General features: G+C 42.9%; 2 protein-coding genes across 8 annotated transcripts; both read right to left on the minus strand.

The window, feature by feature from the left end:
- Positions 1–1,669: 1,669 nt before the first annotated feature.
- Positions 1,670–10,658, minus strand: LOC133150131 (rho guanine nucleotide exchange factor 19-like). Of its 6 annotated transcripts, XM_061272454.1 has the most exons (7): positions 10,403–10,658; positions 8,144–8,194; positions 3,925–4,559; positions 3,416–3,850; positions 2,797–2,926; positions 2,129–2,214; positions 1,670–2,047 (listed from the first exon to the last, which is right to left on the minus strand). In XM_061272454.1, exons 2-7 carry the CDS (start codon positions 8,173–8,175, stop codon positions 1,896–1,898), a joined length of 1,470 nt encoding a protein of 489 aa, XP_061128438.1. In that variant the 5' UTR covers positions 8,176–8,194; positions 10,403–10,658; the 3' UTR covers positions 1,670–1,895. The 6 variants fall into 6 exon arrangements, with proteins under 6 accessions (XP_061128438.1, XP_061128439.1, XP_061128437.1 ...); XM_061272455.1 differs by lacking the exon at positions 8,144–8,194; XM_061272453.1 differs by lacking the exon at positions 10,403–10,658 and having other exon boundaries at positions 8,144–8,560.
- A 4,168-nt stretch (positions 10,659–14,826) lies between these two features.
- On the minus strand, positions 14,827–20,649 carry LOC133148904 (coiled-coil domain-containing protein 74A-like). Of its 2 annotated transcripts, XM_061271746.1 has the most exons (6): positions 20,164–20,648; positions 19,904–20,068; positions 19,628–19,808; positions 19,447–19,553; positions 19,318–19,368; positions 14,827–18,940 (listed from the first exon to the last, which is right to left on the minus strand). In XM_061271746.1, the coding sequence occupies exons 1-6, from the start codon at positions 20,262–20,264 to the stop codon at positions 18,829–18,831; spliced, it is 717 nt and encodes a 238-aa protein (XP_061127730.1). In that variant the 5' UTR covers positions 20,265–20,648; the 3' UTR covers positions 14,827–18,828. The 2 variants fall into 2 exon arrangements, with proteins under 2 accessions (XP_061127730.1, XP_061127731.1); XM_061271747.1 differs by lacking the exon at positions 19,318–19,368 and having other exon boundaries at positions 20,164–20,649.
- Positions 20,650–26,418: the final 5,769 nt, after the last annotated feature.

A 26,418-nucleotide genomic window follows, 5' to 3' on the forward strand; every position in this document is an offset into this window, starting at 1 on the left:
AGGAAGCAAGGAAGGAAGGAAGCAAGGAAGGAAGGAAGGAAGGAAGGAAGGAAGCAAGGAAGGAAGGAAGCTAGGAAGGAAGGAAGGAAGGAAGCAAGGAAGGAAGCAAGGAAGGAAGGAAGGAAGGAAGGAAGGAAAGAGAGAGGGAGGGAGAGTGGGCGGGTGACGAAGCTGGAATGGCCCCTACACCACCGGTGTGAGCTGTCAATCATATTGCCATGACACAGCAATGATATATTAAAAAAATAAAAATACAAAAAAAATATTAGGTTCATTTTGGTCTGCTGGAAAAATAAAAACGAGTTCCAATTCTATTGGAGGCAGTGTCTAGCTCAATTACATATTGTTGTCAAATCCTAACAAATCTGACACTTAATATGCAGAAAGGTGGAATTTTTGCAGGAATGGTGTCAGGTTTATTTCAATGACTGAATAACTATTAAGAGAAGAGCAACAGCAAACAAACCACAAGTGAGACAGAATATTAAGCCTTTTCTCGCGAGGAGAACGATAGAGAGAGGAAACTCGGTTACAATCTCCATCAATTCTGAGTTCTCCCTCCACGTGCTCCTCTATTTAATGTTTTGGTTGCCCTGGTTACAGAGGCGTTGCTACACTAAAGGGAGGGGCGATTGTGTCTGTAGCAACGCTGATTAGCTAAGGAATGTAGTGTGGTGTGAATTAGCACTTCATTGTCGGCCCGTGACCCCTGCAGAGTTTGTCCATCTGTTCGTCTACAGTTGTCATGGCCGAGTCGTCCGCGAGCAAGATCAGATAACTCCTGTGGAACAATGCAACTAAACCTTGGCTAGACTTTATCTACTTAGTAAATTAACACGCAATAACAATGAGTGACTTGTCCGAAACCCTTGAACAAGACTTGAGTAAATACGGGATAACTTGTACGCAACCACGTCAAACTGTGTTTACCTCTTACAGGAACAAAAACACACAGATAACATAAGGACAGGAAGGACACATATGGCTGACAGAGATCAAAAGTCACTCAAGAGAAAGAACCTAGATGAAAGGAAAGCCATAAACTCATAAATGACAAGGCTTTAAATTATTCCAACATTTCCCTCCTGTTTATCACATATTTGCTCAATATTTACATCACCCCCCCCCCCCTCCCCACCGTGACTATCCTAACTTGTCTTGTAAATCGTAAAATGTTGCACTGTCGCAAACGTCACAGAAGTAACAATGAGCGCCACTACCCCCTGCTGGGAAGATGCGCAATTACACTTTATTCTAGTACTGCAAAAAAAAAGCCTGTTCCCCAGGGTCACACGCGCCCCCCCAGGTATAGCACGGGGGGCGCGCCCCACTATTTGAGAAGCACTGCACTAAAGTATACGGTTGAGTTCATAATAATATAAAAAGAAAAATCAGGCTTCAGCCTTTTTATTGATACAAACTAAAATTAAACAAAGAGAACTATGTGTAATTAAATTATCACACACATACTAATGGCCAACGCCAGAAATTTATATTTGTAATATTAATAAAGTGTTAGAGAAACTTTATTCCTTATTAAAATACACATTGCGCACTTTCCAAACATAATTTCCATTCATTTCAGTCGGGAAAGATGATTTGACTGATCATTGTGGTCACGAACTAAACATCTCATTTCAAGACATCGCTGTATATAAAAGAACAAATATTACTTTCACTTTATTTTATTTACACATAAAAAATAACATTTTGGTACGACCCAGATCACTTTGCCCGACCAAAGTAGAGTTTTACATGGTACGTAGAAAGTCAACTTAAATTGTACGGTCATGACATACACAAATTGTGGGCAATCTTGTTCATGTGCACTAAATCAAACCGAATGTGACTTGTGCCAAACAATAAAGGATGGGTCTTCTTCATCTGTTTCAATGTTATACTTTTATTCCATACAACACTGTCATTAAAAGAATCATTTGCATTACACACAACTTGAGGCCGTCTTCGTCCGTGCCCGGCTCCTTGCCTTGTTGCCTTTGGATTTCTCTATTGATGGCAACGTCGCTGTATTCTTGATACAGGATGGCTACGGGAAGTAGAAAAACATTTTTGGGCTAGCTATTGAAGAAATGCAGGAGAGCAAGAGTTGGGACAGAAGTTCACTTACAACTCGGCAAGAACCTTGATAAGCGATTGGAGCAAGACACAACGGGCGGCGTGCACAAGTCTTCCTCGGTGGATCGCTTTCGCATTCTGTCGACAGCGATATTAGAGAACATCAATACTGTTATTATTACCGTTTTTTTCCATGTATAATGCGCAAAATTTAGCTAATTTATTGTCCTAAAATCTGGGGTGCGTATTATACATGGGTACAAAAAAAAAAAAAAACTTAAGTAGAGGTCAAAATCTGGGTGCGTATTATACATGGGTACAGGCTTTTTTCCAGCATCAACATGCCATTTTTAGGGTGCGTATTATACATGGGGGCGCATTATACACGGAAAAAAACGGTATTTGATTATTTATTATTATTATGTTACTATTATTTTTTTGGTGGTCTTTCTATAAGATGAAGACTTAAAGGGAGAGTGTTCAATTTCCATAAAAATCACTTTCTGTCGTAAAAGTGATGGCCTGAACTGAGTCAGCTCAGCCGATTCAGAAACATTTATCCAAAATCCAGGCGGCCAACAAACGTCTGGAAACGTGTTCTCTCGTTAAAGACATATTGCACAATAATATGCTGCAGTGATGATTCATATTTCTGCTCAGAAATGTTATGACAGACAACAGGAACATATTCATATTAAAATATGACCATTTTATATTCACCCAAGTTTGCTGCTCCACCAATGCGTTGGCATTCCAATTTCACTGCTGGGCAGTGGCGGCGGTACAGGTCCTACAGGACTGTGGGGGGCGCTATCATTGTAGGAGCCCCGTGGTTTTGCATTGGACTTATCTAGAAGTAGTGCAGATGTATTAAGATGACTGCTACTAAAACATTATTCATACATCTGGCACTGTATATATTATCCCCCCCCAATAAAAATAATATACCGTAATTTTCGGACTATAAGTCGCACCGGAGTATAAGTCGCACCAGCCATAAAATGCCCAAAAAAGTGAAAAAAAAAACATATATATGTATATAAGTCGCTCCTGAGTATAAGTCGCCCCCCCACCCAAACTATGAAAAAAAAACCGCGACTTATAGTCCAAAAATTACGGTATATCTGTATAAATTATATTATCCGAAAATTAACCAAAATATTGCTTTATCATTTTGGTGTTCCCAAAAAAATGACAACGTGCAAAAACAAGTTTAATAATGAATTATTGAATAAACGATTCTATTTCCTCATTTTAGATACGATCTCTTGAGTCTAATTGACGATGATTAGTTGAATTAAAATGTCACGCCATCCTTGAGAAGGTTACCATGACTCACAATCCGGGCTCAAACTCTGTCGGTCCTTGGAGGCGACCCGGGCTGACAGTGACTTTCCCAGCTTCAAGGTGAAGGAATTCTTCTTTTGGGACAGCTGGAGTCTGGAAATCAATTCGGAAGCCGAGAAGCGGCGCCGCTCGTGGTCTGCTTGGCGACTGCGTGGCACACTGCTGCCCGCCATTGCCGTGTCCTGACTATCTTCTCTCACGCCTGCAAGTGAATCCTGGAGAATATCATCCGGACTGAGGTCACGCAGATCCGGAGTGGCTTCTGTGGACGAAGGGCTGGGGTCGGTATCTTGCGAGGATTGTCCACAGAGGTCCTCCTCCAGGAAAGACGTGAAGGTCACAGGGAAGAGGAAGTCGGCATCCAGGACGGGGCTGCTGAGAGAGTCGTCACTGAGGCTGTCCGGAGAATAAACCTGCATCTTACGGCCTGAAAACAACAACAAGACAACTTCTAGTGGAACGCACATTTATGAAGAGCTCAAGGAAGAGCAGCACACTCACGAATGGACTTCTCTTTAAGCGAACCTTGGGATGTTCGCCTCTGCGCTTGGTAGGAGTCCAAGTTGGGAAAATCTGGACCTTCAGGTGGGGATGGAGAACAAGGTATCTGGGAGTCCCAGGAGTCTCTGTTTGTGTAGAGTGGGGACAGTGGGAAGGCCAAAGGGAGACTAAGAGGGATGTGGTGGGGATGACACCCTGATGCAGCTCCATCACTATGTTCTAGTAAACACGTCTTATGACTATTTTGCCATTTGATCTTGGTAGGAAAAGAATTGGAAGAGAGCTGTTCATCCACCTTGCCCAGGTAACTTTTGGCCCAGTCAATCAGTTCACCCGAGTGTCGAAAAGAGTCGAGGTGTTGGGCGTAGGTGGAGCCAGGAGAGCCACCGCATCCATTGAGTTGAGCTTTCACTGACGGCTGAAGATCGATGAAGGTCAAAGTCTCCTGCTGGCACACGGCCACGTGTTTGCGATGAGGGAGAGACTCGTCGTCGTCGTGGGGGTCAGAGATCAGAGCCGCCGTCGACTTGCCGGGGAGCCACATGGTGGGACCGTCGTCGCTGCAGCGCAAAGCGGGATGGTGGAAATCAGGAAATGGAGAGAATCCATAACCGGGAAGCATGAGCACCACAGATCTGAGGGAAGGACACAGGAAATACAATCTAATCCAACAGCGCACACATGGGGGATTTTCTTTCGTTCCATTAGACAAAGTTAGTTCTTCAAATGTGTTTGCCTGCAGCCACGCAGACAGGAAATGAAATCTCAACTTGCACATTTGTTGTCAATGTGCAGCTGTTGGAAAGCCACAGCGCCTTAGCCCCGCCCCGCCCCCCCCCCCCCCCCCCCCACACGGCAGGTAGGTAGTTTGCACAAATGGTTGTGTGTTCCCAGACAAAAGGTGTCTTTATGCGTGTTGGAGCCTGGCTGACACTTGAGAGTTTGTGGGAAGCGCTTACACACATCTGCTCATATGGTGGCAGTGGAGTTTATTCTGCATAAAATGACACAACCTGATTGAGTGTCCAGAAAATGTCATTTTTTGTGTGTGATAAAAAAGCCAAATTCCTGAAAAGGCATGAAATGATCGGATCCGATCCGCGCATTCCTCAGGTATCAAATCACACCATTAGAAATGGGATTGAAATTCAAGATTAAATCTGGCATTTATAGTAAACAGGGGTGTGTAGACTTTTTCTGCCATACTAACAGAACTTCGTCTAAAACGAATCTACCGTAAATTCCGGACTATAAGCGGCGACTTTTTTCCAAAATTTTGAACCCTGCGGCTTATAGTCAGGTGCGGCTTATGTAAGGATTTTTTTTTTGGTGATTTTTGTGATGACTTGATCACTTTTATACACTGCGGTATCTTGAAGAAAAAAACAACAAGAAAAATACTATTTTGAAACACTACTATGGCTGCTGCTTATTCTGGTTGTGTTGCTTGTGACTATTATGAGCTTTAGTAGGAATGCACGCTAGGTGACCTGCGTCAAAGGGCTCTAAACCCTCCGTCACAGGCAATGTTTAGAAAGACATGTTAAAGTATGTTATTAAAACTTTAAAAAGGCTTTCTGTGAACGGTCTTTCTTTGTAAAAAAACGTGTGTGCACGTGCGTCTTATATAAGAAAAAAAACTAAAATATCCCCCAATTTTAGCTGGTGCGGTTTATAGTCCGGTGGGGCTTATAGTCCGTTATTTACGGTACTCTTCAATTTGTCAACTATTTATTGCTAGTCGCTCATTGAAGGATGTTGTGACCTTTTTTTCTCATCAAACTTGGAGTGACAGCTAACAATTTGACCAGAAAGTGAATGCACTAGAAGGAGAAGAGAATGTCTCCAGACATGGCAATTTGGTGGTCTTCAAGATGGATGGCCCAACCAGGACACAACACGGTGCCTCCAGATAGTCACACTGGGGTGAAAGTTGCTGGTGTCTGTGCGTTGTGTGTGCATGTGAGATCACAACAGCACACTAATTGCATTGTCTGTGTGTATACACACACACGCACAATCCCATTATGATTCAGCAGCACGTGTGTGCAAAGTCTTATTCCAGCAACAATGTGCGTGTGGATGCCATGATTTAACTCTTAATTTATCTTTTCAAACAATTACATTTTTAGCCTCATGATGCCATGTGGGTTTTCAGAGAAATAGCGCTGGTGGATGCAATTACCGTAATTTTCGGACTATAAGTCGCATTTATTTTCATAGTTTGGGTGGGGGGACTTATACTCAGGAGCGACTTATATACATATATATGGGGTTTTTTTCACTTTTTTGGGCATTTTATGGCTTATACTCCGGTGCGACTTATAGTCCGAAAATGACGGTAAACTAAGCCAACAGATCATGAAGTGGGTTTCCATCCCCCTATATTTATTCAAATGTTCAACAAATGCAAAAATAAAGCTGAATGGATGGCGAAAATATTTTGACATCCGTATCGAGCTCATCGGTACAGCACTAATATTATTTTATGACAAACGTCTCAAAGACTCTTTTTCCAGGAATTGTTCACCACAGTATTTGCCAGGTCTGAAAGAAACAACGACTATTTCACAAGTAAAGGCCAACAAAGTCTGGACCTTTGCCCCCAAGCTGCTCCACAAGAGCAACCTTTGCCATAACAAGTCTGCTGCCATGTGACAAAAGAGTTTTTGGCATGATTGCATCATCTGAATCATCATAAAATCCTCCAGTCAGCATCCTGTCAAATACATTGGAATAAGAACCACTCCATAAACACCTCAAAGTCTCAACCTTATTGATGCTGTAGTTCACAGTGGATAAAAGAAGAAGAGGAGCACTGACCTCCTTTCTTTCTTTGTGTGTGTGTGTGTGCTAGGAAGCAACATTTGGCTGCAAAGATTAAGAAACACGCACAGGTGTGTGCAGCCATGGCCTCGGGCCTCCTGCTTTAAGCGGCTCAAGTGAGCCAAATGTTCTCAGGCGTCCAGAAGAAATGAAAATACTGGACATCTTTGTATCAAGCAATCAATCAAGTTCATGATTAGACTGTTGCACACTAGGTGGTCCTTTGAATAGTCCAGCTTTCAAGTTCATGTCCATTTTCAAGGGTTCGCTTCCTCGTCGTATTTCTACTCCCACCCCCAGCAGATAAGAGCCTGGGATTCTCTCAGACACTTTTCCACATTCCCAACATGCCTTTAGACCCACATTCTTCTCAAATGGACTGCTGGGTCCAGGTCGGAGACAATCAAAGAAACGCAACCGCTCACATGTGCTCAGGTTGCTATTACCGTAATTTCCGGACTATAAGTCGTGTTTTTTTTCATAGTTTAGCGACTTATACTCAGGAGCGACTTATATACATATATATGTTTGTTTCTTTTCACTTTTTTGGGCATTTTATGGCTGGTGCGATTTATACTCCGGTGCGGCTTATAGTCCGAAAATTACGGTATAAACCACTGTTATTTAGGACACACGCCCTAAAACCAAAACGAAAGCAGGAAAGGGACACACACACACATTGGGGTTTAGGGTTACACAAAAGAATAACACACATTAAGACTGTACTTTGAAACATTGCCGGCAGTCAATGGAAAATGACAGATTTGTATAATGTTAGCATCAAGTGATATTTCTTGAAATCATGAATACTCTGAAGCAGCACACACTTACAGCTAATAAATAGAATAACACTCAAAAGCATGTATTCTTCTTTACTGTCAAAAACGAGTTGCTTGAAAATGCCGACTCCACACTGCCCCCATGAGGTCAACACACACACAGCAGGATCAGCTGGGATATTTTCCATCATCGCCCAATTTTTGTGACGCTTTGCGCTGAGATTTTTCTCATGGAAAGCATTTGCCTTGCTTTATTAAATCAAGGTTGGGCAACACTCCAATGGTTCATGAATGTATGCAAGAAGCCTGGAAGAAGCCAGCTCCACAGAAAATCATTATTTCAGAGACTAGACACACACACACACACACACCCATTTGACATTACAGAGCATTTAGTCATCAGCGTGGCAGACAGTCACCTCGATTTCGCCTCTCGTGGCAGACCGCCGATGAGTCAAAGTGTCCACAGTGTTAATTGCGATTGCAACTATAACGTGTCGAAGGTGCCTTCACAAGCCTCCCCCCCCCCCCCCAGGTGAGACGCAGAAGTGGTGGGTGGAATATGGAAGACTTTGCTGTGGTGCAGCATGAACATACCCCAAACATGCGCTTACCTGCCCCGATGCGCAACGCCTCCTCGGTGCATCTTCTCAGCCGATATAATCCTGAATGTTATTATGATCAGGGAAGAAAAGACTTCCTTGAGACAACTTTGAGGTTTAGTGACAGGGCTGTGTTAAGAGTCAACATGAGCTGTTGACAAACCACATGGACACATTCACTTCATTTCAACTGAACAAGTTCAGTCCAAAAAGAATCTCAGAAGCTGATAAATAATCATTTATAACACTACTAATAAATACCGTAAATTCCGGACTATAAGCCGCACCAGCTAAAATTGGGGGATATTTTAGTTTTTTTCTTATACAAACCGCACCGGACTATAAGCCGCACGTGCACACGCATTTTTTTACAAAGAAAGACCGTTCACAGAAAGCCTTTTTAAAGTTTTAATAACAGTTTAACACAGGGGTGGGCAAACTACGGCCCGCGGGCCACATCCGGCCCACGGAACCGTTTAATCCGGCCCGCCAACCCTGAACAAATTGTATTATTAAACTTTTTTTTTTTGGTCATTTTGCCTGCAATGACTGCGTTTTCCCAGTAGATGGCGAAGCGCTCGCCTGCGCATTTACTACCGGAAGCCGTGTCAGAAAGCTCGGTGCACACTCACAAGTGCGTGTACGTACTCAGTAGTACGGATTTGGCGCACTCTCGCTCTATTCGTATCAGTCCCGAATTTAGAGCGTGGGCTTTGACGACAGCGTTCTTATAATTCGCGCGCTGAGCTTTCAGATGCAGTTTTGCGCTAAAGCCACCCACAAACCTTCCCCTGGAATCCTTCCATTAAAATGAGTGGCCCGAAAAAAAGAAGTGAGTGCCGAATGTTAAAAAAGAGTGGCCAATTTGGCTCGACGTACGCGACGTGACGTTCAGCCACATCAACATCAACCCGTCACAGATCAAGGTAAACGGACCAACACCTCGGATCTCGCCTAAGAATTGCCACAACAAATTTTACTCCAGACTATGATGCACTAGCAAAAAAGGGACACCAACAACACTGTTCCCACTGAAAATGAACAGGAGGCTCTCAAGTTTATTGTAAAAAAATGCATTTTGAATATGATTTGTACACATAGCAGGGATTGAAACTAGCGACCATTCTCATTTTCAAACAATGCAGGATGCTCAAGGACATTGATGCACCACCTATTTGCGACTAATCTTAACCTGTAAAGTTCTTAAGGCTTACTTTAAGCAAGTGTTTCCCGTTTCCTCACCTCTGTTACCAGGTGTTTGCGAGTTAAAACTCTGCTCTGATTTTCAGATACCCCTCACCGTGTTGCTGTTTTGATTACTTTATTTGGATGTATGCTTTCACCGATTCTTCAAGATGATATATTTGGTCAGAATGTTTGCCGTTTGATGTGATCTCATAAAATAAACATCTTTCATTAATCTGACCTGCAGGCACTGAAGTGATGGAGATTGTTATTCATAATAACAGTGTCGTATTTTATGAGAATCACTGATAGCAGTTTTTTAGTGAATTATTATTTTTTTAATGCTGTTAATAAATGCATTTGTTTTCAAAAAACTTGTTTGGAATATCCATGCTTTACTACCTACTAAAGGCCAAGATCTTTTATGCAATGACCTTTACAGGTCGCTTATATGACTTCACACAACGCCTACGTCCATCTGCTCCTGGTCCGGCCCTCCGGTCCAAATTTAGAACCCAGTTCGGCCCGCGAGTCAAAAAGTTTGCCCACCCCTGGTTTAACATGTCTTTCTAAACATTGCCTGTGACGAAGGGTTTAGAGCCCTTTGACGCAGGTCACCTAGCGTGCATTCCTACTAAAGCTCATAATAGTCACAAGCAACACAGCCAGAATAAGCAGCAGCCATAGTAGTGTTTCAAAATAGTATTTTTCTTGTTCTTTTTTTCTTCAAGATACCGCAGTGTATAAAAGTGATCAAGTCATCACAAAAACAATCCTTATATAAGCCGCACCTGACTATAAGCCGCAGGGTTCAGAATTTTGGAAAAAAGTCACCGCTTATAGTCGGGAATTTACGGTACTCAACATTTTTGCCCATTTTCTAAAACAGTCATAATGAAGTTATGTTGGTCAACGTGAACTAATGTCCTGTTTTTTAATTAAGGGCCGGAAATCAGGGCAAAATAATTGATGGCTTATTCAAATAATCAGCCCTATTTGACACTGAAGCAAAGTTTCAGCAACTAACCTTTGCTCATCCTCTCATTGGTGAATTCCAAAACACATTGATGTATGAAAAGGGAATACCTGAAGGCTGCGTGCGAGCAGCCTAACGCGGCCGTCGCACGGACTCCATGGGCTCCAGCGTCCTGCGGGCCATCCAAGGCTCAGAGTGAGGATCTCCGCTGTCCATCGCTACCTTGTCTTCTCTCTATCCTCCCTCCTCCCTTCTTTGGATAACTCCTCTTTGCTTGCTTGGAGAAACAAACAAAAAAAGGTTGGAACTGACAGTGCAGATATCCTGCCTGCGTCTGTCCCTCGTCTCACTCCCTTTCCCTTCCCCTTCCCCTTCCCCTTCTTCTTCTCTTCTCTCCCCTCCCCTCCCCGCCTCTCTCTCTCTCTGTCTCTCTTGCTACTGTTGCTACTCAGTCTCATTTTCTCTCATTCTCCAGGTTCCTCCCTCTAACTGGAAATGTTCTCGCTTACAGCTGAGCACCTGTCCGAAGAAAGAGCAACAATGACCTTAATGACCTTTATGCGCATTTTCATCCATGCTCGTGTTTTGACATATAGCATTTTTTTTATAGACACAATATATTTGTAAACATGTCCAAAATGAACAATACAGTGGACAGCACAGTGCTCATCACTGGTCCAAAAGTCCAATATAGCAGCCAATTGGATATATCATTCAACGATGTTAGGCAATCAGACATATTTGCACACTGCTGAGTTGTGACCATTATGTTCCTTTAGAGGGAAAGGTATTCACTGCAAATTTAAACTTAAGCCAGCCCTTGTCAAATTGGGGGGGCACGTGTGACCCCAGGGAACATGTTGATCACAATACGATATTATGCAGAGGTGTACATCATAAAATTGTATGCATGTATCAACTGATTGAAACGTTCTAGATACTCTGCTCCCCAATTATCATAAACATGTTGAAACTTAGCAGAGCATAGGCTCAAATGTAAAATACATACTTGAGTGACATGATTACAATACCTCGAACTTGGCTGTGATTCCAAAGTTGATATATGATATTTGATGCATAGGGGAAACTCCTCTGAATTGCGGTTATGGCGCCATCTGTCGGTCCAAGTGAGGAGAACACATTACATGTCACTAAAGTATACGGTTGAGTTCATAATAATATAAAAAGAAAAATCAGGCTTCAGCCTTTTTATTGATACTAAACAGTTCAACTTTATTGTCAAACTAAAATTAACAAAGAGAACTATGTGTAATTAAATTATCACACACATACTAATGGCTATTGCCAGAAATTTATATTTATAATATTAATAAAGTGTTAGAGAGACTTTATTCCTTATTCAAATACACATTGCACACTTTCCAACTATCATTTCCATTAATTTCAGTCGGGAAAGATGATTTGACTGATCAATGTGGTCACGAACTAAATCTCAAGACATCACTGTATATAAAAGAACAAATTTTAATTTCACTTTATTTTATTTACACATAAAAAATAACATTTTGGTACGACCCAGATCATTTTGCCCGACAAAAAGTCAACTTAAATTGTACGGTCATGACATACACAAATTGTGGGCAATCTTGTTCATGTGCACTAAATCAAACCGAATGTGACTTGTGGCAAACAATAAAGGATGGGTCTTCTTCATCTGTTTCAATGTTATACTTTTATTCCATACAACACTGTCATTAAAAGAATCATTTGCATTACACACAACTTGAACTTTTTACTTTATTCTGATCTGCCACCGGGTTACTTTCCACTCATTAGCACAGTTAAGAGTATAAAAACAAAAAAAACCTGCCATGTGCGTTTTCTATTTCATCAGTCCCAATAAAACAGCGTAACTGAATACACATTTGACTTGCATGAAAGGAAAATCATCCATCATTGGCCAGCAATGTTTGACGTATTGTTGACATGACCTACATCTGAACTTTACTTTCTAGGACTTTTTCTATCCCCCAGAAGATCTTTCAACACCAACCAGCCGCAACATTACAATCGATAAAGTTCACTTGTGATTAACACTGTTAGAGAGATATTACTGTAACAATATTTTACGCACATTGTATTGGAAGGAGAGTTTGACTCTGTTGTGTTATCAAAGTTGGCGACAACTCTCAGTAGCTGTACACGACTGCAAACTGGCAGTGCTCATAATGTTGCGGCGGCCTCTTAGTGTAAAAATGATGGAAACTAAAGGGCACTTGGGTACTCGACCGCTATACACTCCCAACAATACCATGCAAGGCTCCTTTTGTGTACATACAAAAAAAAAAAAACTCTTCTGAGCTCCATTGTACAAGATGGAAGTTAAATAATGAGCAGCAATTAAAAATAGTTGTATGAAAGTGGTGAATTTTGGATGCTCAGTACCTTTTTCACCTGAGATTAGATTGGTTTGTAAAAAGGGCAGCAGAGGCAATCAAGTGGCACTTGGAAACGATTAAAGCACTCCATACGACGGCACGTGGAAGTGAAATAGCGACAATCCATATGAAAAGTCTACACACCCTTTTCCACAAACAATGTGAACTACAACCTGTACACATTTGAAATAGCCATCTAGCTAGCTAGTTACTAAATAGGTTGCGAGCCAGCTAGCCGGAGAGCTAGATCGCGTTCTAATACATAAATAAAAATTTTAAGAAGACGTCAAATCAAACAACTGAGATGATGTGGTTGCACAAGTGTGCACACCCTTTTGGCAATGTGGCTATTCAATGTGGGAGTCAGCCAACAACTGCTACCATTTAAAAGACCTCTGAATAACCTCAAATAAAACCCAGATGTTCCAATGGGCTTTTCTTGACATGTAGCTCTTCATAATCTACTCCTCCTTGAGAAAAGAAAAAAAAAAAAGCTACACCGACATATAGCGTTCTTTTGGTGACGACCACTGTTGTGTTAGTCCCAAAATGACCTTTTGGAATCATGGCCAAAATCTTTTTTTCTTACAAAAACACACTTGAAACTTAACAAAGGCATGTGGGTGAATGTCAGGTTTATTTCAATGACTGAATAACTATTAAGAGAAGAGCAACAGCAAACAAACCACAAGTGAGACAGAATATTAAGCCTTTTCTCGCGAGGAGAACGATAGAGAGAGGAAACTCGGTTACAATCTCCATCAATTTTGAGTTCTCCCTCCACGTGCTCCTCTATTTAATGTTTTGGTTGCCCTGGTTACAGAGGCGTTGCTACACCAAAGGGAGGGGCGATTGTGTCTGTAGCAACGCTGATTAGCTAAGGAATGTAGTGTGGTGTGAATTAGCACTTCATTGTCGGCCCGTGACCCCTGCAGAGTTTGTCCATCTGTTCTTCTACAGTTGTCACGGCCGAGTCGTCCGCGAGCAAGATCAGATAACTCCTGTGGAACAATGCAACTAAACCTTGGCTAGACTTTATCTACTTAGTAAATTAACACGCAATAACAATGAGTGACTTGTCCGAAACCCTTGAACAAGACTTGAGTAAATATGGGATAACTCCTACGCAACCACGTCAAACTGTGTTTACCTCTTACAGGAACAAAAACACACAGATAACATAAGGACAGGAAGGACACATATGGCTGACAGAGATCAAAAGTCACTCAAGAGAAAGAACCTAGATGAAAGGAAAGCCATAAACTCATCAATGACAAGGCTTTACTTAAATTATTCCAACAAATGGTGTAAAGAAAAAATCCAAAAACCCAATAGAACCGGCGCTGAAAAGAAACACGTTAGATAAGTGAATTAGCATGACATGCCATCTAATCGCATGCCAGATAGAAGATGAAAAAAACAAGGAAATGTGGCTGGCTCCTTTGGTTTTCGAGGTTTCAGTCATCATTTCCCTTGTGGCTGCCGCTGTGCAGCTCTCAGTGCATGTTAATGGACCTAATGCAAATACTAAATGCGCTACAAACAAAAGGAATCCCTTCAAACATTCACGGCAAAACATAAAGGGCAAGGTCAAAGTTGGTATGATTACTATCAACTTTATTTGCCGAGCTCCGCCTCCTCGAGGTAACACCTGCACCTCTGCACGTGAGGTGTTTGCTGCGTTTCCTCCCTCTCTTAATGTAAGCTCGCTGAAATGTCAAAAAGATTTCAAATAGTGTTGGCTTGTGAGTGAACAACTCGTTCAAAAAGAACGAATCTTTTCAGTGAACGAGAGTTAACGAATCACTTCCTAAAGTGATGCCCATTGAAGCTGGTGCTACCTCGCCGTAAAACAAAACGAAGAAGAAAATCAGCCAATCAGCAGCGCCAGCGAGCGTTAGATGGAGGAGGGACTTTACGAGTCAGTGACGTAACTTGTGTGATTTGCATTTCCAGTTCATCGCGAGAACGGATCAGTGAGGGAACGAATCCGGACTTTGCGGACGAGTCAAGGAGTGAAATGCCTTCTTGTGCATCAACGGATTAGTCAGTGAAGGTGTTGCGTCTCCCTCCTGGCGTGAACTATATTAAGTCAGAATGTCGAAATGCGATTTGCCAAGGAAAGAAAGAACAACTCACTGAAACAACACTTCTTTAATGCACGGCTAACTTATATACATGAAGGGATGCAACAACGGGGAGATGATGCTTCTCTTTGGGTGATCTTGATTTTATAACACTTGTAGTAGTTTTTAAATAGCAAAAATTGGACATTTGGTTAACTGTGTGACGTTACAGCAACAGGTGAGGGCGGGTGTGGCACTTTTCACTTTCAGTTCAGCTTTGGCCATCATTTTTCTCTAATGAACTGACGTGTTTTTAGGTACGCTTGAAAATGGCGACGTACCTAAAGGAGTGTCCGTGTGACATCACAGATCAAACAGAAAGTGGGGGTGAGGGCGGGTGTGGCACTTTTCACTTTCAATTAAGCTTTGGCCATGATTTTTCCCTGGCGTAAATAAAGGTTGACCATTCGCTTGTGAGTTACTCCATCAAACCATATTCATTCCGGGTATTGAGAGCCAGGCTTCCTTAGTGGAGTTGTTGGTCCTCTGGGCTCTCACCCCCAGCAACACGGGTTTCGTTTGGTGGGGCCCAAAAAAATTATTATGCCCTGCATTTGACCCATCCCCATGTGATCGAGGCCTCCGTAGTGGAGTGGTTAGTCCTCTGGGCTCTCACCCCAGCGACACAGGTTTGAATCTGGGTGTGGCCGAAAAAATAAACTTGCAACACTAGTGGCTCGTGCCCCATATAACTAACCATAGTGTTTTTTTCCGTGTATAGTGCGCAAAATTTAACTAATTTATTGTCCTCAAATCTGGGGTGCGCATTATACATGGGTACAAAAAATTTTTTAATTTTCTTTTTTTTTTTTTTTAAGTCCCAATGCTCGTCACACACGTAGGGAGGCAATGGGTCCCATTCTTATAGTCTTTGGTATGGTCTTAACTAGGCTGGATGTAATTTTTTTTGTTGGCGTTGATTTCTCCGACTGCCCGTAAACCAGTGCTTCTCAATTATTTTCTGTTACGCCCCCCCCTAGCAAGAAGAAAACTATTCGCGCCCCCCCTCCCCACCGTGACTATCCTAACTTGTCTTGTAAGTCGTAAAATGTTGCACTGTCGCAAACGTCACAGAAGTAACAATGAGAGCGCCACTGCCCCCTGCTGTAGTAAACGCGCAATTACACTTTATTCTAGTACTGCCAAAAAAAAAGCCTGTTCCCCAGGGTCACACGCGCCCCCCCCAGGAATAGCACCGCGCCCCCCAAGGTGATCGAGCAAGCGTCTGATACGAGAGTGTCTGAAGTGAACAGCAGAGAAGAAAGGCAAAGTGTTGTGAAATAAAATGCACAGAACGGATGCGCAAGACACGTCAGCTATATAAAGAGCGAGAGTTGTTTTCTTCCTATTAGTTTCAATTCACAGTTTAATTAGCAGTTTCAATCAGCAAATAACAAAATGCGTATTACAGGTAATATTTTATTTCACAACACTTTGCCTTGTTCCTTTGGTCTCTGCTGTTCATCCTAAAACACAAAGGCGCTCTTTAAGCAATGCGACAGTGAACGCCCGGCGCGCTGCGGTTGCGCGACCACACCAAATTAAGCTCCCTGCGCAGTGCGCACTGAGGTCCACTTAAATTTTAGATCAGGACTTTAAAAATATCTTCTAAATTTCAGCGACGGCTCTGTCACCGCAAACCGGATATCATACGGAGGCCGCCATTACAGATGCCCAGAACGGATGCGCAAGACACGTCAGCTATATAAAGAGCGAGAGTTCAGTTCTCTACCTAAATCCGTATTACAGGTAATATTTTATTTCACAACACTTTGCCTTGTTCCTTTCTTCTCTGCTGTTCACTTCAAACACGCTCCATGCGACCGCAATGCTCTCGTATCAGACGCGGTGGTGCGTTTACGGGCAGTCGGAGAAATCAACGCCAACAAAAAAAATGACATCCAGCCTAGTTAAGACCATACCAAAGACTAAAAATGGGACCCATTGCCTCCCTGCGTGTGTGACGATCATTGGGACTTAAAAAAAGAAATAAAAATTAAAAAAAAAAATTGTACATGGGTACAAGCTTTTTTCCAGCATCAGCATGCCATTTTTAGGGGTGCGTACTACACACGGGGGCGCACTATACACGGAAAAAAACGGCACACCTCCCTAAAGCTTAGGGTTAGGTTAAGAGCTAGGGTTAGGTTTAGAGCTAGTGTTAGGGTTAGAGCTGTGGCTAGGGTTAGGGTTAGAGCTAGGGTTAGGGTAAGGCTTAGAGCTAACCCTAAGAGTGCGAGTACGAGTCGAGAAAATGGCGAGCTAACCCTAGCACTAACCCAGGGGTCGGGAACCTATGGCTCGCGAGCCAGATGTGGCTCTTTTGATGATTGCATATGGCTCGCAGATAAAATAAAATATTGGCGAGTATGCTAAAACGTTCATGCTGGATGTAGCCAATGAATTTTTTCATGATCTTCCGAACAAAGCGTCCTGTACTTTTGCGCTACGCTTACTGTCTGCTGTATGCACACTGGCTCCGTTTTGCTCCTCTTATTTATTGTGTTATCTGTTTATTTATTATTTATTCAACATTCTTATTATTTAATGTTTGTGCCTTCTTGTTTTTGTATTGTGTCGTTTACTTGTATGTCTATCGTGTAATATGTCTCGTCACCGTGGGATAGAGAAAATGTAATTTCGATTTCTTTGTCTGTCTTGACATGTGAAGAGATTGACAATAAAGCGGACTTTGAAGACAAGATAATGAAACGGATACAAGACATGCCTCTGTCGGCAAGAACTGTTCTGTAATGATGAGTGTTATAACAACATTATTTAAAAGAATAAATTCAAGAGGCTTATTATACTGACATTTAGTTGAATTCACTTTTAAAATATATTATATGGCTCTCACTGAAATAAATTTCCCAATTTTTTGCTTTCATGGCTCTCTTAGTCAAAAAGGTTCCCGACCCCTGCTCGGGGTCTGCTAACCCTAACCCTAACCCTAGCCCAAACCCTAAACCTAGCTCTAACCCTAATCCTAACCCTAACCCTCTAATCCTAACGCTAGCTCTAGTTCTAACCCTAGCTCTAACGCTTACCCTAGCCCCAGCTCTAATCCAAACACTAGCTCTAAACCTAACCTTAGCTCTAAACCCAACCCTAAGCTTCAGGGAGGTGGATGGTTAAATGGGGAAATACACGATCAACTGTGTTGCAAATTTATTTTTTAGGCTGGACCCAGACTCAAACCCATGTCGCTGGAGTGAAAGCCCTGAAGACAAACCACCACACTACGGAAGCCTCGATCACATGGGGATGGGTCAAATGTAGGGGTGTAAATCGCGGGTTTTTTCACGCTACGATATAATATCGATATAAAGAACTACGATACGATATTTGCCGATATCTTAAAGCCTGCTGCGGTTCATTCACGATGTATCGCGATCTAGTGCTCTACGATCGATTAATCGATGCGTATCGATGTATCGTTACACCCCTAGTCAAATGCAGGGCATAATAATTTTTTTAGGCCCCACCAAAATTGAAACCCGTGTTGCTGGGGGTGAGATCCCAGAGGACCAACAACTCCACTAAGGAAGCCTGGCTCTCAATACCCGGAATGAATATGGTATGATGGAGTAACTCACAAGCGAATGGAAAGCTACGGACCGGTGACGTGTCAGAAATATTTAGGGTTAGGGTTATATGGTAGTATGGTAAGGTAATATGAATAAATGATACATTTATGATAAATATATAAATACGATTAAATAAAATGATTTTTTTTAGTAGGGTTTTTGGGAGTTTTTCGTAGCTCTTTTGGGGGGCTTAAGATCAGGGGATGCTTTGAGAATAATTGACAATGATATATATATATATATGTGTGTCTTTGGTGACATTAGGTACTGTAAATCCCTGCCGTTTACAAGCTTCTACCCAGCGAAAACATTTCTCTCGGTTCTTCCACGGCTTTTTGATTGGCTGTTTGATCTGTGACATCACACGGACACTGACTTTGCATGTCCCCGTAGTTGCAGGTGAGAGGTGAGCATCTGGATCATCTCATCGCACCGTGCCCTTGACGTGGCTTCTGTGCACGGCGCGATTCCGTCTCTGGCGCTCCGCCACAGATGAGTTGAGGCCCTGCGTGAGCGCCGGGAGGCCAACGGCGGTCCTGGGGGAGGACAAAAACACAATTCCTAACTAGAACGTAGACTGGAGGCAGATGGCAAGACCAAAACAGTCGCTGATTCTTTTTCAGGCTTCCACTTGACTAAAATAGTACCTGACTTGTCTACAAAAGTATTTAAGAGATATTTTTAAACACCAAAGTGTTTTTTTTTTCCCACACTTGGATATGGAAAGGTGCATTGAAGTGTTTGACACCAAATATAGTCAAGTAGGGCTGCAATTAATGATCATTTTGATAATCAAGTAACGTCATCTATTTTGTTGATTCATCAAAGAATTGTATTTAAAAAGAAAACGTTTTAATTCCTATCCCTTCATTCAAATACACATGTAAGGACAAATAAAATGAGAATCACTTACGTTTTTTCTGTTTTCAGATCCAGTTTCGGAAATGTGTTGTCAGAGAATTTGCTGCAAAAAAATCGCTTCGATTGGAAATGTACCATTTCCACGTCACGGCTAACACAGCGACGCTTTCTGATACCTTACCAAATATCATCCGCAAGGAAGGCTTTGGTCAGGTTGTAGTTTTCGGGGGTGATTCTCTTTCTCTTGTTGAGCACAATATCTTCCAGCAACTCCTTGTAGCGCACAATCTGGAAGACGCACAAATGTTGCCCTGAGTTGAGACACACAATGCATGGCAAAGGCTTTGAAATGCGAGCCTCACTTGCTGGGACTGTGAACGGTTGGTGTTGTACAGCTGACGGATGATGAGCTCACATTCCCTCAGGGTGGACGCACGCGGTGGATTAGACAGACCGTTGTGGACTTGTAGAGGCTGCAGCGAGGCTGAATACCCGCGATTGGCTCTGTGGGGTCCGTGAGCCTCGGCATAGTCCCCCATGTTTCTGTAATCAACAATAACATTCTCATGTTAGTTCACTTCGATTTCACATAACAGGAAATAAATGGATGAATAAATGCAACTTGGGGACATATTCACCTTCGCATTTGGTTCTGGGCTACTTGGCTTTGCTTGGGTGCCAGCAGGGTGGACGCACGCGGTGGATTAGACAGACCGTTGTGGACTTGTAGAGGCTGCAGCGAGGCTGAATACCCGCGATTGGCTCTGTGGGGTCCGTGAACCTCGGCATAGTCCCCCATGTTTCTGTAATCAACAATAACATTCTCATGTTAGTTCACTTCGATTTCACATAACAGGAAATAAATGGATGAATAAATGCAACTTGGGGACATATTCACCTTCGCATTTGGTTCTGGGCTACTTGGCTTTGCTTGGGTGCCATATGGATGGTGCCATCCATAATCATCTTCAATCCCTCGATTTCATCAATGCAATTCATGGCAAAAGTCGTCCAAGGCAACCAAATACGATCGATTCTAAGTTGCCCTCTGCTCAGACGCCCCGCTTTTTATGCCGCGTTCTAGTGACGTCGGATTGACGAGGACCCCCGTTGTTTTTCTCAACAAAGAACTGACGTGCGGTTAAGTTTGTTAAAGTTAAAGTCTGACACAAAGATCAGAGTACAGTATCAGAGTAGTAGTCTTTTATACAGACGGCTCGCGCATAGTGGACGACGTGCTGACGTAGCCAGGCAACAAAGAACTGACGTGCGGTTAAGTTTGTTAAAGTTAAAGTCTGACACAAAGATCAGAGTACAGTATCAGAGTAGTAGTCTTTTATACAGACGGCTCGCGCATAGTGGACGACGTGCTGACGTAGCCAGGCAGGCGTACGTGCACTGGGCCAATCAGCGAGCACGCAAGGTTTGGTGGGCGGGGTCTCGTATATTCCGTACATTTGGATTTAAAAACGTTTTAAAATGTTCGACAAAATATGATAACATTAAAATTAGGTTGATACTTTAATGTACGATATTTTATGACTTGACCTCTTATTCGGAACATCATTTTAAAAGCCTACGGATATATTACAAAATACCATACCAATACTATATCAATGAAAATGAAGCGTTCTCAATAAACTATTTACGGTTTATGCTATTATTTCTTTCAAAGCAATCACACTACTGATTACTTATATTTTGAGTTGAGGTTTCCTCCTGTTCTCACTACGTATTTGCCATATGATGTTTTAAATTTCAGTCAGAATCGGGTTGAAAATACAAACAAGATCATATACTCCAAAATGCATTAACATTCTGGCTATACAGGGATTACAAAATATCCATAAATAAGATATCTGCTATTTTGGGTGCGTCCTTCTTCCCGTTAAAACGATTTCCTGCTTCATTAAAAATTCAAAATGCATATGGCATCATCAGTAATGCTATCAACCACTAGAGGTCAGCAGTGTCTTGAGTAAGAGGAAAAAACTACAGTGACTACAGTGTGGCGTTTGCATGTTCTGCAGGTATACTCACAAATTAGCTTCACTGAAGACTCCAAATTGCCCTTCAGTGTCAAACAGATGAAACAAGTGAGGCGCAAATACATTGTGCATCTTGTATTATTTATTCTTTCATTTAAAAAAAAAAAGTCAATAACACAAAACAAACTGAAAGCATACAACATATGCAAATAGGCGAAGTCCTTTTAAACAAAATAAAAGGTATATAATGCAAGTGAGCCCTTGAAACAAGGCAGGACATGTATGGGAAATGCGCTATGCCACATTTTCACATGGTTTAGTTTGACTAAGCACATTCTGCTCCGAAGGCAATCCAAAAAAACGATTGCAGCCTTAAGAAAAAAGTTCAATTGAGCGGTTGCAAAGAAAACACAACCATAAGACACTTTGTGTGGGGACAAAAATAGCAGCAAAGTCATCGACGATCCACCACCAACGGTCTCTCCGCCTCCAAAATTGCCTGAGTGAGGCAAACACGCTTTGCGATGAGTCTTTGTGGAGTCCATTGTTGGTGAGAGGCTAGCAGCAAAGCGGCGCCAGGTCCTCGTCCGCGTCGGTGAAAAGCCGCAGGAGTTCCCGGGCGGGTTTGGAGTAACCCTGGTGAGAAAGCAGCGTCCTGCGTAGCGTCCTGCGCAGCGTTAGGAAACACTTGGTCTTCTCCAGGCAGGAGCTCGGTCAGCGGGAGCCCGCGCTGCAGTAGCAGATCCTCCAGCAGGGCACGCACTTTCTCCAAGCCACCGCTGCATTTCTTCTCCAGTGTGTGCAGCTTGCACCTGAACAAAAGAAAAGCATTTAATCTTTGTCAACTGGTCAAACTGGGACGGATAGAATTTGCAGAAAAATGCACCCAAAACAAAATCAAATGTTGACCCTGATTTGGTGCTTTATATACATTGATAACAAATGTATCCAACTCAGAGCTCTTCCTAATATTTTGGTTCATTATTGAGCTCTATGCATTTTCACCCGAATGAAGGCTGTTCCTAATGTTTTGACCTTCACTAAGGTGACAGGAAGGGCTTTACCTGCATGCATCCAACTGAAGGCTGTTCCTAATATTTTGATGCATCTGTGTCCCTCCATAAAGCTACAAAGGTTAGGAACAGCTGACAGTCAGAAGTAGTTTTGGCTGTTTTAATATTTTTACCCACTTATGTCACTAAGTAAGGGAACCAAAATATTAGGAGTATGACATTAAACTACACAAAAATAAAAGCAAACAAGATGCCAATGAATGGTGCCTCACCTGAAGAGCTGCTCCTTGATGCTGTCCTGAAGTTCGAGGTCTACGTACAGAGACATGATGTTTTGGAATCCAAGTGAGTGCGATGAGACGTGCCGATCCAGCGTGTCTCATTTATGCTCACCGGCAGCCAATCACAGGCCGCTGCGCTACGGGCGGGGGACAATGGCGTGAATGGCGTGTTAGACGGAGCAGGTGGGCTGCCAGTCGGTTCACAGAAGGTCAGTGGGAAAATGTTCCTCCTTGGGTGGACACGACCCAAACGACCGACACCCCCTTCACGAGACTCCCAGATGAGGCCCGAGCGTGAGACTCAAACGTGCGATAGAGTCTCACTTGAAAACAGTCACAAGGAAAAATATTGATGAAATATGGAAAGGATGCTTTACTGTTTTGGATAGAGTGGAAGTGTCCAATCATAAATGATCGTTCTTTCTTCTACAACCCAGCCATCCGTTATTTCCTCCTCTATTACAGTGAGATTCCTCCCTCCTTCATTACTTTCTCCATAGCTTCTTCATCATCATCACTCCTTATCACCATTCTTCCATCCTTCAGTCTTCCTGCATTAGTCATGCATACGTCTTCCATCCATCCATCCATCCATCCATCCATCCATCCATCCATCCATCCATCCATCCATCATGTTCCTTCCTTCTATCTTTCTATCAAAACCTTTTCCTCAATTTATTTTTCTTCCTGTCAGCCATCATTTTCATCTTTCTTGTTAATCATTCCATCATGTTCTTGTGCTGTTGCCATGGTAACAGTTGCATGACCTGCGGGTGTGTGTGTGCGTGTGTCTTGAGGCTGTTGTGCGTTTCCCACGAGCGGATCATGGTTGGGCGGCGGGCAGATGGCGGCTGAATCAAACGGCCTCCCGTATAGGCCTGGGAATCGCGCCGAGGCTTTTGTGGGACTAGACCAGTGCTTCTCAATTATTTTCTGTTACGCCCCCCCCTAGCAAGAAGAAAAAATTCGCGCCCCCCCTTCCCCACCGTGACTATCCTAACTTGTCTTGTAAGTCGTAAAATGTTGCACTGTCGCAAACGTCACAGAAGTAACAATGAGAGCGCCACTGCCCCCTGCTGTGAAGATTCGCAATTACACTTTATTCTAGTACTGCCAAAAAAAAAGCCTGTTCCCCAGGGTCACACGCGCCCCCCCAGGAATAGCACCGCGCCCCCCAAGGGGGCCGCGCCCCACTATTTGAGAAGCACTGATTTAACCCATCCCCGTGTGATCTTAATCCATCCCCGGGGGAGAGGGGAGCAGTGAGCAGCAGCGGTGCCGTGCTCGGGAATCATTTGGTGATCTAACCCCCCAATTCCAACCCTTAATGCTGAGTGCCAAGCAGGGAGGCAATAGGTCCCATTTTTATAGTCTTTGGTATGACTCGGCCGGGGTTTGAACCCACAACCTTCCGTCCGTCTCAGGGCGGACACTCTACCACTAGGCCACTGAGCTGGTCAAATAAGATGATCCTTTATTATTCCCTCAATGGGGAAACTCCTGTGTAAGCAGCAGTACACTTAACATATACACACACACACGCATGTGGAGAAGGGGGTAAAAGATTTTAAAAAGTAAAAGATATATATAATTAAAAAAAAATATGGACAGTATATACACAATATACAGTGGAGATAAAAAAAATATTAGATAGAAAAATAGTGCAAAGGAAGAAAAAAAAACTGTGCAAAAAATAAAGCAGGTAAAAAGAGTATGAGGTAGACAGATATTGCACATATGATTGCACATACGGTTATTGCACGTTAATATTCTTTGTGTGTCTTGACATGTGAAGAGATTGACAATAAAGCTGACTTTTGACTTTTTTGACTTTTTGATTATTGCACGTAATTATTGTCCGTTAGCTACAGTGATAAGCCTGGTTGTCCAGTCTGATGGCAGCAGGGAGGAAGGACCTGCGTGCGATGCCTCTCGGTGGGTCATCGTGGGTGACGAAGCCGGTCACTGATGGAGCTCTCCAGGGCTCTGACAGTCTCATGAAGGGGGTGGGAGATGTTGTCCATGATGGAGGACAGCTTAGCCACCCTCCTCCTCTCCCCTACCACCTCCACACGGTCCAGACTGCAGCCCAGGACAGAGCCGGCTTTTTTCACCACCTTGTCCAGCCTCTTTGTTTGCTACTTGGCACTATGATCATTTAGTAACTGCGTAGCTAAATTCCCTTGTCTCCTAAACATACGCATGGGTCACTGTTTATCTTGGAAATTGGCCGCACATTGCTGCAGGCCGCATTTTGTGTGTGTCGCTGGAATTACCAAAGCCGTGTGTTATTATTTAATAAATGCACCCTATGTTCTATTTCCTGTCTTGCAGTCTTAAGTCACCGCAGCGGAATCCAAATGTGAAAGACCTCCTGTGCTTGCGGTTGGAAGTCACGTTATGAAGACGTCACAGCTTGGCTTTGGCCAATTGATCCCTCAGCTCCAGACGGGCGATGGTGGACAAGTGCACCTCATCTGGTCCGTCAGCAACACGCAGAGTTCTTGCGTAGGAATACCTGGAAAGGGAGGCGGGGGGTGTCATTATACAAATAAACTTTGCTTAATCAAAGTACATTTTCACATCTGCGTCAGAGGGAAGTCTCTTGAGACACCGGCATCCCCGAACACTTGGATGGCACAATCCACTACTTTGCACGCCATTCTGCCCGCTACTGAGATCCAGTGAGCGACCAGTTCCTGCACGCACATACGTCATGGCACGTGATGTCCACTAGGGAGCGACAGAAGCTTTTAAATCAGCATCGCTGGCCGACGTGTTGATAAAGCTTCTTGCCAAAGGCTCGCTTGGAGGCTGCGGGTTGGCACAGCCGTTCAACAAGCACATGCATAAGCGGTTTCCGAAATAAAACCATGTGACTATATCTCAGACACTTTAAATAAACACTTCTTGGTAATAAATTGCCTCTATTGACCGCAAATGATATTCACAAATGCTGTCTTAAACTGTAAGTGAATAACACACGTTAACAGTGCAGGCTAGCGGAAAGATGCTAATTCATGAAACGGACCTCTAAAAGAATGAAAACTAACATTTGGAGTAACAGTACATTGTCCTAAAGCAGGGGTCCCCAAACTTTTTCCTGTGAGGGCCACATAACCTTTCCCTTCTCTGATGGGGGGCCGGTGTCAGTTTGTAACAGAAAAAGTGTGACGATCGTAGGGGAGCTTAAAAAATGTATTGTTTTCCAGAAAGCCACACATAACCAAATAACGGTTATTTAATAACCCTTTTCAGGTTCTTTACAGAAAAAAAGTCAGGAAACAAATAACACTATTAATGAAATAAGTAATAACTAAATAACCCTCTCTGAGTTCTTCACGGAAAAAACAGGAAATAAATAACTAAATAACTCTCTCTGGGTTCTTCATAGTCTATGAATAGAAAAAAAAAGCCATGGGAAAAAAAGCCATGGAACATTAACTTTCTGTTGTGCCATGCACAATCTTAACAGATAAAAGTTCAGCTCAGTTGTCAGAGCAGAATCTCTCTGACACATATGAGCAGTCTCTTAAAGTTCTTGTGTTCCTTCCTTATAATCCTTTTGTAGGTTCCAGTAGGCTTGTAGACACCGCTGTCTTTTTTGTTCAAGTTTGCTAGTGCGTCATAGCCTGGAGTAAAATTTGTTGTGGCAATTCTTAGGCGAGATCCGAGGTGTTGGTCCGTTTACCTCGATCTGTGACGGGTTGATGTTGACGTTCATGTGGCTGAACGTCACGTCGCGTACGTCGAGCCATATTGGCCACTCTCTTTTAAACGCTCGGCACTGTGTCCACCTTGCTTTTCCTTGGGCGACTCATTTTAATGGAAGGATTCTAGGGGAAGGTTTGTGGGTGGCTTTAGCGCAAAA

This window comes from Syngnathus typhle, linkage group LG2, assembly GCF_033458585.1.
Source record: "Syngnathus typhle isolate RoL2023-S1 ecotype Sweden linkage group LG2, RoL_Styp_1.0, whole genome shotgun sequence".
Lineage (NCBI taxonomy): Eukaryota > Metazoa > Chordata > Actinopteri > Syngnathiformes > Syngnathidae > Syngnathus > Syngnathus typhle.

Coding starts and splice junctions, on each gene's coding strand:
- LOC133150131 (XM_061272451.1), bottom strand. CDS start 4,702: ATGTGCAAGTTGAGATTTCATTTCCTGTCTGCGTGGCTGCAGGCAAAC. Junction 2,927..3,415: donor ACAGAGTTTGAGCCCGGATT/GTGAGTCATGGT, acceptor CACTACTTCTAG/ATAAGTCCAATGCAAAACCA. Junction 2,215..2,796: donor TGGTGGAGCAGCAAACTTGG/GTGAATATAAAA, acceptor CGCTGTCGACAG/AATGCGAAAGCGATCCACCG.
- LOC133148904 (XM_061271746.1), bottom strand. CDS start 20,264: ATGAATTGCATTGATGAAATCGAGGGATTGAAGATGATTATGGATGGC. Junction 19,554..19,627: donor ACCGTTCACAGTCCCAGCAA/GTGAGGCTCGCA, acceptor TGCGTCTTCCAG/ATTGTGCGCTACAAGGAGTT. Junction 18,941..19,317: donor GATCTGAAAACAGAAAAAAC/GTAAGTGATTCT, acceptor GTCCTCCCCCAG/GACCGCCGTTGGCCTCCCGG.